General features: G+C 46.8%; 1 protein-coding gene across 4 annotated transcripts in view; it reads left to right on the top strand.

Annotated features, from left to right (window-relative positions):
* Positions 1-15,555, top strand: part of DYSF (dysferlin) — a 307,503-nt gene that overhangs the window by 31,635 nt on the left and 260,313 nt on the right. For all 4 annotated transcript variants that reach the window (XM_073343024.2, XM_073343025.2, XM_073343023.2 and 1 more), the window contains exons 2-3: positions 5,471-5,526; positions 8,271-8,362. In XM_073343024.2, coding sequence (XP_073199125.2) covers positions 5,471-5,526; positions 8,271-8,362 — 148 coding nt within the window. The remainder of the gene's footprint in view (positions 1-5,470; positions 5,527-8,270; positions 8,363-15,555) is intronic.

Genomic DNA, 15,555 nt, shown 5'->3' with positions numbered 1-15,555 from the left:
CTTAGGGCACAGCAGAGATAGTTAGTCCCCCAGATTCCTGCTCTAGCCCCAGGGCACAGGTCCCACCAACCTGTCTGTACAGCCCGCTGCGTTACGCTCGAGTGTCCAGTTCCTTGACCTCTGGACACCCGCAGCGTGCACGGATTTGCTGCCCATGTGGAAACAAAGTTCCCAATTCATCAGTTTCACCTAAGTTCAGCACCATCCTGAGCCTGTGGCACTTAGTCGTGTCTATAGTAAAACCAAATAGAAGTTTATTTGGCAGAGCTTGAGATAAAGATTCAAACAGAAGCCAGTCTAAGGACTGGAAGCATGGTTACAGAGAACAGACGCCCCCATCCCGCAAGCTAGAGCCTATACATCTGTTAGTCTTTGAGGTGCCACCGGACTTCTTGTTGTTTTCACATATTAACTAGTTCCTTTCCTGTCTAATAAGGAATTTCTCACCCAATGATCATGCAGCGCTTGTCCAGTCGAGAGAGTGGGGATCCGCTTTTCGTGAGGCATGGATGCTGGCTGAACATCTCGTCTGTAATGGAGGCCACCTTGAGCCCCCCTTTCTCCTTGTATGTAGTCCCAGTGTAACGATGCTGCCTTTGGTAGGACACAACTGACAGTATCAATTCAGGACAAATTGCTTAGAGCAGGGCAGTTACAGCCCAAAACTGGCTGTCCTTTATTATTAAGCCATGCCAAACCAGCCAAACAGAGAGGATGTTGGTTTTACCCCACTGGCTAACCATAAGTCACACAAGCAATTCCCTTAGACACTCCAGTTTCCCAGTATCGACACCAGGACCGCTCCTTATGGGGATGACTGGTTCTGAAAACTTATACCCCAGTAAAAGAAAAAAGGTTCTCCTGATCCCAAAGGACCAAGCCCCAGACCCAGGTCAAATGATAACTTAGATCTTACCCAAAATACACGCTTATGGCCAGTTCGTATTAACTCAACTAAAATTTATTAAAAAAGAAAAGAGAGAGAGTTTAGACTTGAGTTTAATTTCTTGAGGTCCAGTTACATAGCAGAGATGGTGAGTTTGTTGTTGCCAAAAGTTCTTTTAGAAATAGTCCACAGGTTACAGTTCAGTGTCCATATTCAGTGACTGGGGATCTCAATTCTTATGGCTTAGGGTTTCCCCTTCTTGAAACCCAAAGCAGATCTGAGATGAAGAAGGATCGTGTCCCAGGGTTTTTTACATTTCCAGCAGCCTTTTGGCCTGAGAAAACAATAGGCTTAACTTTCCTTCTCCCAAAGATCGTGGCAATTAACACAGGGTAATTTATCCATTAAACAGTTCAGATACAGGTTACCACAACCTTCAAAGACACATTTTGACAATGATACTATTTCACTCAAATGTCTTCCTAAATGTTAATACTCCTTTTTTGATCTTTGAATCAAAGCCATAGTAATAGACAAGACTTGTTTGCTTACATCACAAGACCTGAGCAAACAGCTACCCTTCTATATCTAACAATACAAGCTTGCATTTTAAAGCTCTATTCATTTACATTGCGACAGATTTCTGTTACCAGTCTGTCTGAAGCATCAGTTGATCAGGTTCAGGCTGCAGGATCTTTAAGGGAGGAGATGGTGTAACACACCAAGTGTCTAAGTTTTAAAGTTTCATTGATAAAATAATAAAATAACAGCAGAGGGTGATGGGTGCTCCCCACGTCACTCAGAGGAAGGAAGAAAGCATTAGCGCCCCAAGCCCTAACCCACTTTCATACTCACACACGTACTACCAGAGGCTGGCCAGGCCCGGGTGTAACATAAGAAGAAGTGGGGGTGTGTGGACGAGAGTTCTTGTCCTGGGCCCAGGTCGTCCAAGGTCCACTGCAAATCTCCAAATTGCTCAAGCTCTCAGGATGGTTTTAAGTCCTGGGCTCCTTTGGGGGTGTTCCATTCCATTCCATTCCATTCCTGGTGCTCTTTGTGCCAGTCCAAACCGGCTTTCTGTGGTCTCTTTCCCTTTCCCAAAACATCCCGGCTTCAGGGACGCCTGGCTTGGCTCCCCCTCTTGTTGTCTCGTCTGTGTTTTCAGACTCTGCCGCCCTGGGCTTGCTGTCTTGCAGGTGCATGTCTGTGCAGTTGGATTTTCTTTCTCATGGCTTCTCGGGCAACTTTCAAGCCCTCGTCTTTCTCGGCTCACAGCCAAACGTTGGCTGTGAGCTGCGACCTTGGGCTGGCTGGGGCCAGCGTCTTATCTTCAGATTGAGCTAGCTGAAGTGTTGAATTAACTCGTTCTCTGCTCTCTTCTTCTCCCCGCCGTTCTTGGCCTCTCGTACCTTATAAAGGAAACGTTTACTCCCCACTTGCACACCTTTGACCCTCCCCAAAATGCTTTGCGATTCTTGCAATGGCGTTAGCAATATACAGTGCTGATCTGCCTTCCCAGGGGACTCCCTGCGGGGAGGGGGCCATTGAGTTGTGACCACATATCTTCCTAACCAGTCTTTAAAGTTTGGCCATGGGTCATGTCATTCTGTGAGTTGATGAACTCTTTCTGGCCCTATGTCACCTTTCAATGAGATATTATATTACACTCATAATGTCACACCCAGACCTTTTGTCTCTCTTCATCGCCAGGGCGTTTTGTTAACTTCAGCTTGCCCTGATGGTCCCCCCGGCTCAAGGTGTTTTTCTTTGGCTCTTTTATGCTTCATAATGGCCCAAGCATGCACCTTGTCTAGACTTTCCACTCTTGGCTGGGATCTGGGAACTGTTCTCACATGTGATGGAGTTAGCTCTGAGAACCAGCCTGTCCCTGTGTCCTGTTTCACCTCGGGCAGCTTTAATCACAATATTAGACTTGTTACGTGACTCTTGAAATATTTCCCTACATACATCCTGCAACCAGTAAGTTTTTAGGTTTTGGCAGAGACCACAGATGGCCCCTTCGGTGAAATAGGGTGAAGATGGTGATCACTAGGGAAACATGGCCACCTAGGGATGTCTAAGCAAGTCCCTGGGTGCAGACTGGTAATTGTCAACTCCCTGGGGCTGACAGCCAGAGCCCTGCCATGCGTGGCTGAAGCACGTAACATAGCTTCACGGGGCTTTCCTGATTATCCGCGTTTTTGATTATCCAGTCTGGTCCCGGTCCCAATTAGATTGGATAAATGGGTTCCCAGTGTAGAAGTTTGACAAAGCATAAGATTCAAATAGAAGTAAATACAAGGTTTCGAAATGTATGGTTACAGATAAAAGAAAAACCCACAGTGCAATCTTCAGTTCACCCCAGTGGTCCCCTTGTACAGGGTCTTTTTTTTGAGCTCTTTTATGCTTTGAAAAGGCCCAAGTGTGTAACCTTGTCTAGACTGTCAACACTGGACTAGGCTAGGTTGAAATTGTCAATTATTCTCACTCTTGATGGGGTTATCTCTGAGAACCAGCCACCCCGGTGACCTGCTTCACTCCCAGGACACAACTTTGGACACAATATTCGACATGTTATATCACTCTTAAAATATTTCCAGTACATACATCCTGCAATAACCATGACAACCCCCGAGTTCTTTGCTTTTGGCAGAGACCACGCAGGGTCCCTTTGGTGAAATATCATGCAGATGGCCATCACGGGGGAAAACATGCCTATCTAGGGAAGTCCCTGGGTACAGACTCATAACTGTGTGGCCCCCCCCATGATACCAACGTGGGCCATTTGGATCACCCCCCGCACACACTGTGTGGGCACGAGGGTATCCCAGCCCATTATCTGTGTGGGTGGGTCTGGCATTCCCCAGGGTACAATCTGGACTGCTGTGTTCCCTTAACTCTCCAGCTTGGGGTGCCTTTTACACTGCGGTTTGTCTCACCATCTGCTTTTCCAGTCTGACCGGCTGAAATCGTTTTCAATCAGGACCCCTCCCCCAACCCTGTGTTCCTTCAGGTGGTGTTGCTGCTGTGAGCAGAGAGAAAGGGAAGAAGAGGTGATTTGGGGGCCATGGCTTTCTACCTTTATAGTCCACTCTCTTGCACAAGAGCCATCTCCTGCTATGGCTCACATGCCATAAAGTTTGTCTCTCTTTTAAAATGTAAATTTTTGTTCACTCCCCTCTTCCTGCCAGTGAATGGTCGCTCTGCTATGTGATGGTCCTGATGATCTCATTGATACCTGACTGGGTCATTAATTGCTGGGAAACTGGTTTGTGTCTGCTTTTCTAACCATGGGACATGCCTTCAACAACATTATACAGTAGGATCTCATAACTTTACATTAACAATGTTGCCATACATATTTTACTAGCATAATAATGATCAGCAAATTATGAGTTTTCAAATGATACCTCACAAGGATACCTTCTACAAAATGTATCATAGTCTTGTAAAAAAGGTGAACGTAAAGGTGCAGACTGTCAGAGTGGCAGGTCCCTGACCACAGGCAAGTTTGCTGCAGCACTGGGACATACTGAGCCTGGGCCCCTGGTGCCAGGGCATGGTGCAGTCTGGAGAGTATAGGGAGAGAGATGGTGCAGCCCCAGCATCTCCTTCCCCTGTTGCAGCCCTGCAAACCTGCCTGCAGCCGGGGTCTTTCTTCTCAAAAAGGTAGCTATTAAGCAGCATGCCTGTTGCCAATATCCAAATCCCATTAACATTCACATCACTGGGACGGGATCAGCTCCTAGCAGAATATCGTTATTCTGCAAAAGTTGTTAATCTTGGGATTGCTATTAAGTGGGCTCTGCTGTACTTGGATTGGATGCTCTTTGGGACAGAGACTGTGTTTGTGTGGCGCCTAGGTCCGTGACTGGGGATCTACCACTACTGACATACGAATCAGAAATAGTAATGGGCCCCATCTACCATTTCCAATGCAGTAGGAGGGAGGAAACAAGAGTGGGGTTAGTGAAGGGCCTGGGCTGATCACATTGGCTCAGATACTCAAAAGTATTTAGGCTCCTTAAATACCATTGAGGATCCGGGCCATTCTGTTTACCTCCCCATCTTCTGTCAGTGATTCTTTCTGTTCTGTGTGGCCATGTACTGCTGAAAAGCTGCCATGTTCCTCCTCGTTCTCGGAGACATCATTACTTATTGGACCCCTGGCCTACTTCCTGGGGCTACGGTGCATCTTTAGATCCCTTCTCCTCCCAGTAGTGCTCCTGGGGTCACCTTCCTCCTCCCTCAGCTTCACGCCACCCTCCAGCTGAGATCATTCTGCCCATTTCTCCAGGAATCCTCCTGGCTTTGCACTCCTCATCCACTGCCCCCAGGCCCTGCGTCTTGCCTTAACACTGGGCCTAACCCTGCAGCCCTCCTTGCAGGATCCGGGATGTTAGACGGGAAGCTCTCTGAGGCTGGGGATGCAGCTGCCTTTTCCTAAGATCTTCACGGGATAATCAAACTTGGAGCAATATGTTTTGTTGTTTTTTAAAGCAGCAGGAATTTTTTGCTCAGGGGAAGATGGGGAGGGGAGTGTCTGAGGACTTTCCTAACCCTTCCGCTTTACTCCTTTTTTAGGTGTGAAGAAGAGAACCAAAGTGATCAAGAACAACGTGAACCCTGTGTGGAATGAGGCAAGTGGCGCCCCCTTCTGAACCTGCTCCCCTTTCTTGCCAGGAGCCACGTTTGCGGGAGCCAGAGTTCATTCCATTTCTTGAGTCACAGAGCTTGGTCCGAATTCTACCCTGTGTGGGAAAAGAGCTGAGCTCTGTATCTCTCTTTTTTTAGCACTCAAATTCATCCCTGGTGTAACTACACTTGGGGCTAATTTAGCCCTTTGCTGTTTGCGGCTGGGTCCAGAACCCTAGGATCTTGCCTTGATTCACCCCTGTGCCCTGGCCTGTTTCCTGACACTGGCTCCCCCTGACACTGGCTCTTATGCATTATTTGAATAGGATGCAAAATAGCCTCCAGGCTCCTCCCCCTTTGCCTAGGGTGTGTTGTGTGGTCAGCAGCCTGCTCAGAAATACCGTGCTGTGAAGTGACCTGGCTGCTGCCACAGCTGAGTGGAATCAGAGCTGCTCAGCTGTGTGTCTTCGGCCCCTGTGCTGGAAAGAGAGATTCTCCGTTAGCTCGGGTGGGTGCTTTCAGAGCAGGAGGATGAGAGCTCCATCACTGCTGGGGATTGGATCGTGCCCTTCAGAAAACTTGATGGGTGCATTGCTTCCCATCTCGATTCTGGCTTCACTAAAGCCCACAGGAAGCCTCATCTGCAGGCCCTCTGTGATCAGAGCCCTGGACGGGAGATCTGGGGCAGAGACTACAGGGGCTGGGGGTGGTCTAAATGCTGGTGCACGTATGCCCCTGGGTCTGTGTAATGACTACACTGCATCAGCAGTGTCTGAACTCAGGACCTTCAGCAGGACCTAATGGAGTAGCTCTGTTAGCAGGCAGCAGCAGTAGCCTGTCCTCTAGTAGCCAGCCACAGCAAGGCAAGCTGATCCGTGCTCCTAGCAGGAATTAGCTTTAATTGAAAGCCGCTCTGCCGTGGGTCCTTTAAGGGCAAACTGGAGTGATCAAAGTGTGACGTATCAGCCAGGTGTGGCCTTTGGAGAGGTAGCTTAACTCCCCTTAGAGTTAGGTAATATCTAACCTACATCTCCCTTTGCTGTAGATTAAGCCCATGACTTCTTGTCCTACCTTCCGTGGACATGGAGAACAATAGATCACTGTCATCTTGATAACAACCTTTGACATATTTGAAGACTGTTATCATGGCCCTCCTCATTCTTCTCTTGTTTAGACTAAACCGGAAATCCAGAACTCAGTTCACCAAGGGAATTTTCCAGAGGTCTGCCAAGTCCAGACTTCCTGGCTTTTCCGTCAATTTCATGACGAACCGGCTCTGAAGCTGTGACTTGCTGTGCAAAAGTGGTGGGCTCTCTTAGAATGTCCCGTGGAATTGAGCGCTTTTTAAAGTGCCGTTTCATCACTGTAGGTACTTCACTTGGTCCTCCTCACTGTAGTACCTGAGCACCTTCATTACATTCCCAAAACTCCTGCAAGATTTACAGATGGGAAACTGAGGCACAGGGTAGCTCAAGTGACTTTCCCAAGGTCACCTAGAAAGTCTGTTGCTGAGCTGAGAATTGAACCCAGGTGCCCTAAGTCACAATATAATGCCTCATCCACTGTCCTTCCTAACCAGTGCTTTTAAACCAATGTACCAGGACAGCATGTGCGCTGCCCAATCAGACTCCTGGGTGGGAAGGAAGAAATCTACAAAGCTTCTTTTAAAAAAAAATTGGTTAGCATCTCATTCGAGTACATATGAACTTAAAATTATGAAAAGGTCTTAGGCCATTCCAATGATTTCCGCTAGCCAAGATCAAGTCTGAATTCATGACGAAAGCTGGTCAAAAGATTCTTGATAGAATAGTTTTCTATTGAAAAATGCAGTTTTGTTGAAAATGAAATGTTTTATGGGAATGTGTTGATTCCTACAAGATTTTTCAAGAGGGAAAAGTCAAAATGTGATTTGACAATGTCGTTTTGTTCAGACTTCTATAATATATGAAAACTTTCATTTTAATACAACTCAGTATGTTATATTTAATGTCATATATATATATAATTTTAGTAGAATATAAAAGTTGAAGTGAAATGGTTTGATACTATTGAAATGAAATGGTCCCAAATAAATTTTTTTATTAGTTTTTTTCATTTTGTGGGAATTTTCAAAATTTCATCTTTTCTTTTCTGATTTTTGTTTTTAATTTATTTTGGAATTTCCCATGGAATGGAAATTTGGGTTCCTGACAAACTTTGTGTTGTAAGACTGATGATTAAAATCATGGCAAATGCTGTGATGTGAACACCCTTCATTTTTGAAGGAGGAATGTGGGAAGAATTGGCTGAGAATATTTTTGGTGTAACCGTTTTCAGTGGAAATGCAGTCAAATCAAAATCAACACATTTAGTGGGAATGTGTCAATTTTGATGAACTTTTTGACTGGAGACAGTTGAATGTCAAAAGTTTTGATACGGTAAAAACATTTCATTTTGACTTTCCCATTTTGTTTCACTTAGTTTAGGCTCTTATACTAAAATATTCATTTTAATAATATTTTTATATACTGTGTTTAATATTACATTTTGTTTCAACATTATTGAAGCAAAACAATGTTTTTGAATAGAAACTTTTTAGAATTTTGATTTTTTTTGTCCTGATTTGGAGTGAAAATAAATTTTGAAATGTCAGAATTTCCTGTGGGATGGAAATTCCATTTTTCGGCTAGTTCTAGCTGTGGGTCAATAGCTGTCTGTGCTAATGCTATAACATGGCAATGATTTTTTATTGTTTCTCTTCTCGCTCTAGGGGTTTGACTGGGATCTGAAAGGAATTCCCTTAGACCAGAATGCTGAGCTCACTGTTGTCGTCAAAGACCATGAGACTGTCGGAAGAAACAGGTAAGATGTGCCCCCAAATCTCCTCTGTTGTTTCTTGTCCATTAAAGCGACTGATTTGTTTATAAGGTAGGCTGTTGGGCAGCTCATAACCCAAAACATGGGGGTTTTATTTTGGGTGGAGGACAAACCAAGTTTTCCAATTCTTATCTTCAGAATCCTCTGACTTGCCCTGCACCATGGGTTGCTCTTTACTCTTGGGCTGCGTGTATAAAAAGCTCCCCGTCCCAGATCAGGAAGGCTGCATTATACATCTCCATGGCATAGCTGTAAACGATGACACAAGATGCGAGCGAGGAGAATCACAACCATAGATTGACCTCCTTCTCCCCAAGCCCCTGCTCTGTACTCAAATCCCTTCTTAAGATGCTTCCATGAAGCCCATGGGTCATCTGTCAATATTCATGAGGGCTCTTAGCCAAGTGGCTCTCAGCCAGGGGTATGTGTGTGCCCCTGGGGGTACTCAGAGCTCTTCCAGGGGGTGCATCAGGATACAGAGGGACCTAGACAAATTGGAGGATTGGGCCAAAAGAAATCTGATGAGGTTCAACAAGGACAAGTGCAGAGTCCTGCACTTAGGACGGAAGAATCCCATGCACGGCTACAGACTAGGGACCGAATGGCCAGGCAGCAGTTCTGCAGAAAAGGACCTAGGAGTTACAGTGGACAAGAAGCTGGATATGAGTCAACAGTGTGCCCTTGTTGCCAAGAAGGCTAGCTGCATTTTGGGATGTATAAGTAGGGGCATTGCCAGCAGATCGAGGGACGTGATCGTTCCCCTCTATTTGACACTGGTGAGGCCTCATCTGGAGTACTGTGTCCAGTTTTGGGCCCCACGCTACAAGAAGGATGTGGAAAAATTCGAAAACGTAAAGTGGAGGGCAACAAAAATGATTAGGGGACTGGAACACATGAGTTATGAGGAGAGGCTGAGGGAACTGGGATTGTTTAGTCTACGGAAGAGAAGAATGAGGGGGGATTTGATAGCTGCTTTCAGCTACCTGAAAGGGGATTCCAAAGAGGATGGCTCTAGACTGTTCTCAGTGGTAGCAGATGACAGAATGAGGAGTAATGGTCTCAAGTTGCAGTGGGGGAGGTCTAGGTTGGATATTAGGAAAAACTTTTTCTCTAGGAGGGTGGTGAAACACTGGAATGCGTTACCTAGGGAGGTGGTGGAATCTCCTTCCTTAGATATTTTTAAGGTCAGGCTTGACAAAGCTCTGGCTGGAATGATTTAATTGGGGATCGGTCCTGCTTTGAGTAGGGGGTTGGACTAGATGACCTCCTGAGGTCCCTTCCAACCCTGATATTCTATGATTCAATAGAAGTCCTTATTTGTATTTCCTCCCCTTAAGGTGTCCGTTTTCTATAGGTTAGTATATGTTTGATGTTACACTATTACCAGACACGTCCATTTGCTGTCATGGCACCTTTGCGGTTGGACGTTCTATCTGGAACCTTCCAGATGCTGGTGTCAGTGATGTTCTGTGAGTGGCTGAGGTTGGTATTCTGGACAAAATTCTGCCTCTTGCCTGCTACTTCCAGTTTCCTATAACTTATGAGTTATTTAAGTTTATCTATACAAAGGTTATGGGTCTCAAGCCTCCCACTATCTACTAAAGCCAAATTTTACAGGATAAAAGCCTGTAGGTTCCTTGAATTACTACTAAATATAATAAAGCAGAATAACAAAGCAATGAGTATAATACAGGTAAGCCGGCCCACTGGGCTACATAGATAAGGTATGATTATTACAGACACACACAGAGCTCCTCTGACTTGAGTAGGGGCTGGGCACTTGTGACTAACTCGAAGGACAAAATTTGGCTTTTTTGGTCTTTTCTGTTTTTACTCCAAAAGCTTAGTTTGCTCAGGGAGCTGGGCGTGCAGTGCAGAGGAGCCCTGGGAAAGGGGAGCCAGGAGGGAAGCATGCTGGGTTTTCTTTCCTTTCCCTATCTTAAAGCCATGGGCCTGGGAGGGGTTTGAGTTTCATCCGATCTATCTGTAAATAGGTAACAGGCTTTCTAAGCAGAGGTCTCGCTGGAGCGACTGGGGGTTTGGTTTGCCTCCCCTAGTGCGAGCTGCGGGCCTTTCCTGGTTAATGTTAACAAAGGGCATGTGTGACTTAGGCCACCTACACGCGACGTGTGGGTGAACTTCAGCGGCGAGAGGAATGTGCTGCATTTCTGATGACATTGAGTTGAAAGCTTGGGGGGAGATCATAGAATCATAGAATATCAGGGTTGGAAGGGACCTCAGGAGGTCATCTAGTCCAACCCCCTGCTCAAAGCAGAACCAATCCCCAATTAAATCATCCCAGCCAGGGCTTTGTCAAGCCTGACCTTAAAAATTTCTAAGGAAGGAGATTCCACCACCTCCCTAGGTAACGCATTCCAGTGTTTCACCACCCTCCTAGTGAAAAAGTTTTTCCTAATATCCAACCTAACCCCCCCCCCCACTGCAACTTGAGACCATTACTCCTCGTACTGTCATCTGGTACCACTGAGAACAGTCTAGATCCATCCTCTTTGGAACCCCCTTTCAGGTAGTTGAAAGCAGCTATCAAATCCCCCCTCATTCTTCTTTTCCGCAGACTAAACAATCCCAGTTCCCTCAGCCTCTCCTCATAACTCATGTGTTCCAGTCCCCTAATCATTTTTGTTGCCCTCCGCTTTACGTTTTTGAATTTTTCCACATCCTTCTTGTAGTGTGGGGCCCCAAATTGGACACAGTACTCCAGATGAGGCCTCACCAATGTCTAATAGAGGGGAACAATCATGTCCCTCGATCTGCTGGCAATGCCCCTACTTATACATCCCAAAACGCCATTGGCCTTCTTGGCAACAAGGGCACACTGTTGATTCATATCCAGCTTCTTGTCCACAGTAACCCCTAGGTCCTTTTCTGCAGAACTGCTGCCTAGCCATTCAGTCCCTAGTCTGTAGCGGTTCATGGGATTCTTCCGTCCTAAGTGCAGGACTCTGCACTTGTCCTTGTTGAACCTCATCAGATTTCTTTTGGCCCAATCCTCCAATTTGTCTAGGTCCCTCTGTATCCTATCCCTACCCTCCAGCATATCTACCTCTCCTCCCAGTTTAGTGTCATCTGCAAACTTGCTGAGGGTGAAATCCATCCCATCATCCCGATCATTAATAAAGAGGTTGAACAAAACCGGCCTGAGGACCGACCCTTGGGGCACTCCACTTGATAGCGGCTGCCAACTAGACATGGAGCCATTGATCACTACCCGTTGAGCCCAACAATCTAGCCAACTTTCTATCTACCTTATAGTCCATTCATCCAGCCCATACTTCTTTAACTTGCTGACAAGAATACTGTGGGAGACAGTGTCAAAAGCTTTGCTAAAGTCAAGGAACAACATGTCCACTGATTTCCCTTCATCCACAGAGCCAGTTATCTCATCATAAAAGGCAATTAGATTATTCAGGCATGACTTGCCCTTGGTGAATCCATGCTAACTGTTCCTGATCACTTTCCTCTCCTCTAAACGCTTCAGAATTGATTCCTTGAGGACCTGCTCCATGATTTTTCCAGGGACCGAGGTGAGGCTGACTGGCCTGTAGTTCCCCGGATCCTTCTCCTTCCCTTTTTTAAAGATGGGCACTACATTAGCCTTTTTCCAGTTGTCCAGGACCTCTCCCGATCACCAGGAGTTTTCAAAGATAATGGCCAATGGCTCTGCAATCACATCTGCCAACTCTTTTAGCACTCTCGGATGTAGTGCATCCGGCCCCATGGGCTTGTGCTCGTCCAGCTTTTCTAAATAGTCCCGAACCACTCTTTCTCCACAGAGGGCTGGTCACCTCCTCCCCATGCTGTGCTGCCCAGTGCAGCAGTCTGGGAGCTGACCTTGTTCGTGAAGACGGAGGCAAAAAAAGCATCGAGTACATTAGCTTTTTCCACGTCCTCTGTCACTAGGTTGCCTCCCTCATTCAGTAAGGGGCCCGCGCTTTCCTTGGCTTTCTTTTTGTTGCTAACATACCTGAAGAAACCCTTCTTGTTACTCTTAACAGCTCTTGCTAGCTGCAACTCCAGGTGTGATTTGGCCTTCCTGATTTCACTCCTGCATGCCCGAGCAATATTTTTATACTCTTCCCTGGTCATTTGTTCAATCTTCCACTTCTTGTAAGCTTCTTTTTTGTGTTTAAGATCAGCAAGGATTTCACTGTTAAGCCAAGCTGGTCGCCTGCCATATTTACTATTCTTTCTACGCATCGGGATGGTTTGTCCGTGTAACCTCAATAAGAATTCTTTAAAATACAGCCAGCTCTCTTGGACTCCTTTCCCCCTCATGTTATTCTGCCCATCAGTTCCCTGAGGGAGTCAAAGTCTGCTTTTCTGAAGTCCAGGGTCTGTATCCTGCAGCTCTCCTTTCTTCCCTGTGTCAGGATCCTGAACTCGACCATCTCGTGGTCACTGCCCCCCAGGTTCCCATCCACTTTTGCTTCCCCTACCAATTCTTCCCGGTTTGTGAGCAGCAGGTCAAGAAGAGCTCTGCCCCTAGTTGGTTCCTCCAGCACTTGCACCAGGAAATTGTCCCCTACATTTTCCAAAAACTTCCTGGATTTTCTGTGCACCGCTGTATTGCTCTCCCAGCAGATATCAGGGTGATTGAAGTCTCCCATGAGAACCAGGGCCTGCGACCTAGTAACTTCCGTGAGTTGCCGGAAGAAAGCCTCGTCCACCTCATCCCCCTGGTCCGATGGTCTATAGCAGACTCCCACCACGACATCACCCTTGTTGCTCACGCTTCTAAACTTAATCCAGAGACTCTCAGGTTTTTCTGCAGATGGTGGGTTTCCTCGAGTACCCAGAAAGTAAATAACCCTTTGTGCCTCTACAGCACATTCCATAGAAGTGCTACGGGCCGGCTGGCTGTGTGTATGGCTCGCGGCTGGCCCAGGGAAAGGATAAGAGATGGAATGCTCAGGTGCTCTCCTGTAGCTCAAGTGACAGAGACTTGTGTCCGTAGAGCAGAAGGATGAGGGTTCTAAGCCCACCTCCCTCTGTGTAGCCTTTTATCCCCTGGGTAATCCCTGTAGTGTCGGGAGGTGTAAAGATTAAGTCCTCTTTAGTGCCTCGGGGAGGCTGGGATTGTTTCCCTTCCTGCGTTTGGCCAGGCTCATGCTGTGCTGGAGCTGGGAAGGGAGCTGGTTGTAATATAAACATTCCCGGAAGCTTCCTTCCCACTGAAGCCTTGCAAACAGCATTTGCACTGTGCGCCTGTGTGCGTCCGGGCTTCTTAGAATCATAGAATCATAGAATATCAGGGTTGGAAGGGACCCCAGAAGGTCATCTAGTCCAACCCCCTGCTCGAAGCAGGACCAATTCCCAGTTAAACCATCCCAGCCAGGGCTTTGTCAAGCCTGACCTTAAAAACCTCTAAGGAAGGAGATTCTACCACCTCCCTAGGTAACGCATTCCAGTGTTTCACCACCCTCCTAGTGAAAAAGTTTTTCCTAATATCCAATCTAAACCTCCCCCCCTGCAACTTGAGACCATTACTCCTCATTCTGTCATCTGCTACCATTGAGAACAGTCTAGAGCCATCCTCTTTGGAACCCCCTTTCAGGTAGTTGAAAGCAGCTATCAAATCCCCCCTCATTCTTCTCTTCTGCAGGCTAAACAATCCCAGCTCCCTCAGCCTCTCCTCATAACTCATGTGTTCCACACCCCTAATCATTTTTGTTGCCCTTCGCTGGACTCTCTCCAATTTATCCACATCCTTCTTGTAGTGTGGGGCCCAAAACTGGACACAGTACTCCAGATGAGGCCTCACCAATGTCGAATAGAGGGGAACGATCACGTCCCTCGATCTGCTCGCTATGCCCCTACTTATACATCCCAAAATGCCATTGGCCTTCTTGGCAACAAGGGCACACTGCTGACTCATATCCAGCTTCTCGTCCACTGTCACCCCTAGGTCCTTTTCCGCAGAACTGCTGCCTAGCCATTCGGTCCCTAGTCTGTAGCGGTGCATTGGATTCTTCCATCCTAAGTGCAGGACCCTGCACTTATCCTTATTGAACCTCATCAGATTTCTTTTGGCCCAATCCTCCAATTTGTCTAGGTCCTTCTGTATCCTATCCCTCCCCTCCAGCATATCTACCACTCCTCCCAGTTTCGTATCATCCGCAAATTTGCTGAGAATGCAATCCACACCATCCTTCAGATCATTTATGAAGATATTGAACAAAACCGGCTCCAGGACCGACCCTTGGGGCACTCCACTTGATACCGGCTGCCAACTAGGCATGGAGCCATTGATCACTACCCGTTGAGCCCGACAATCTAGCCAGCTTTCTACCCACCTTATAGTGCATTCATCCAGCCCATACTTCCTTAACTTGCTGACAAGAATACTGTGGGAGACCATGTCAAAAGCTTTGCTAAAGTCAAGAAACAATACATCCACTGCTTTCCCTTCATCCACAGAACCAGTAATCTCATCATAAAAGGCGATTAGATTAGTCAGGCATGACCTTCCCTTGGTGAATCCATGCTGGCTGTTCCTGATCACTTTCCTCTCATGCAAGTGCTTCAGGATTGATTCTTTGAGGACCTGCTCCATGATTTTTCCAGGGACCGAGGTGAGGCTGACTGGCCTGTAGTTCCCAGGATCCTCCTTCTTCCCTTTTGTAAAGATTGGCACTACATTAGCCTTTTTCCAGTCATCCGGGACTTCCCCGGTTCGCCACGAGTTTTCAAAGATAATGGCCAATGGCTCTGCAATCACAGCCGCCAATTCCTTCAGCACTCTCGGATGCAACTCGTCCGGCCCCATGGACTTGTGCACGTCCAGCTTTTCTAAATAGTCCCTAACCACCTCTATCTCCACAGAGGGCTGGCCATCTCTTCCCCATTTTGTGATGCCCAGTGCAGCAGTCTGGGAGCTGACCTTGTTAGTGAAAACAGAGGCAAAATAAGCATTGAGTACATTAGCTTTTTCCACATCCTCTGTCACTAGGTTGCCTCCCTCATTCAGTAAGGGGCCCACACTTTCCTTGGCTTTCTTCTTGTTGCCAACATACCTGAAGAAACCCTTCTTGTTACTCTTGACATCTCTTGCTAGCTGCAGCTCCAGGTGCGATTTGGCCCTCCTGATATGATTCCTACATGCCCGAGCAATATTTTTATACTCTTCCCTGGTCATATGTCCGACCTTCCACTTCTTG

Source organism: Lepidochelys kempii, chromosome 4 (genome assembly GCF_965140285.1).
Source record: "Lepidochelys kempii isolate rLepKem1 chromosome 4, rLepKem1.hap1, whole genome shotgun sequence".
NCBI lineage: Eukaryota > Metazoa > Chordata > Testudines > Cheloniidae > Lepidochelys > Lepidochelys kempii.
This window is presented reverse-complemented; position numbering and strand designations above follow the sequence as displayed.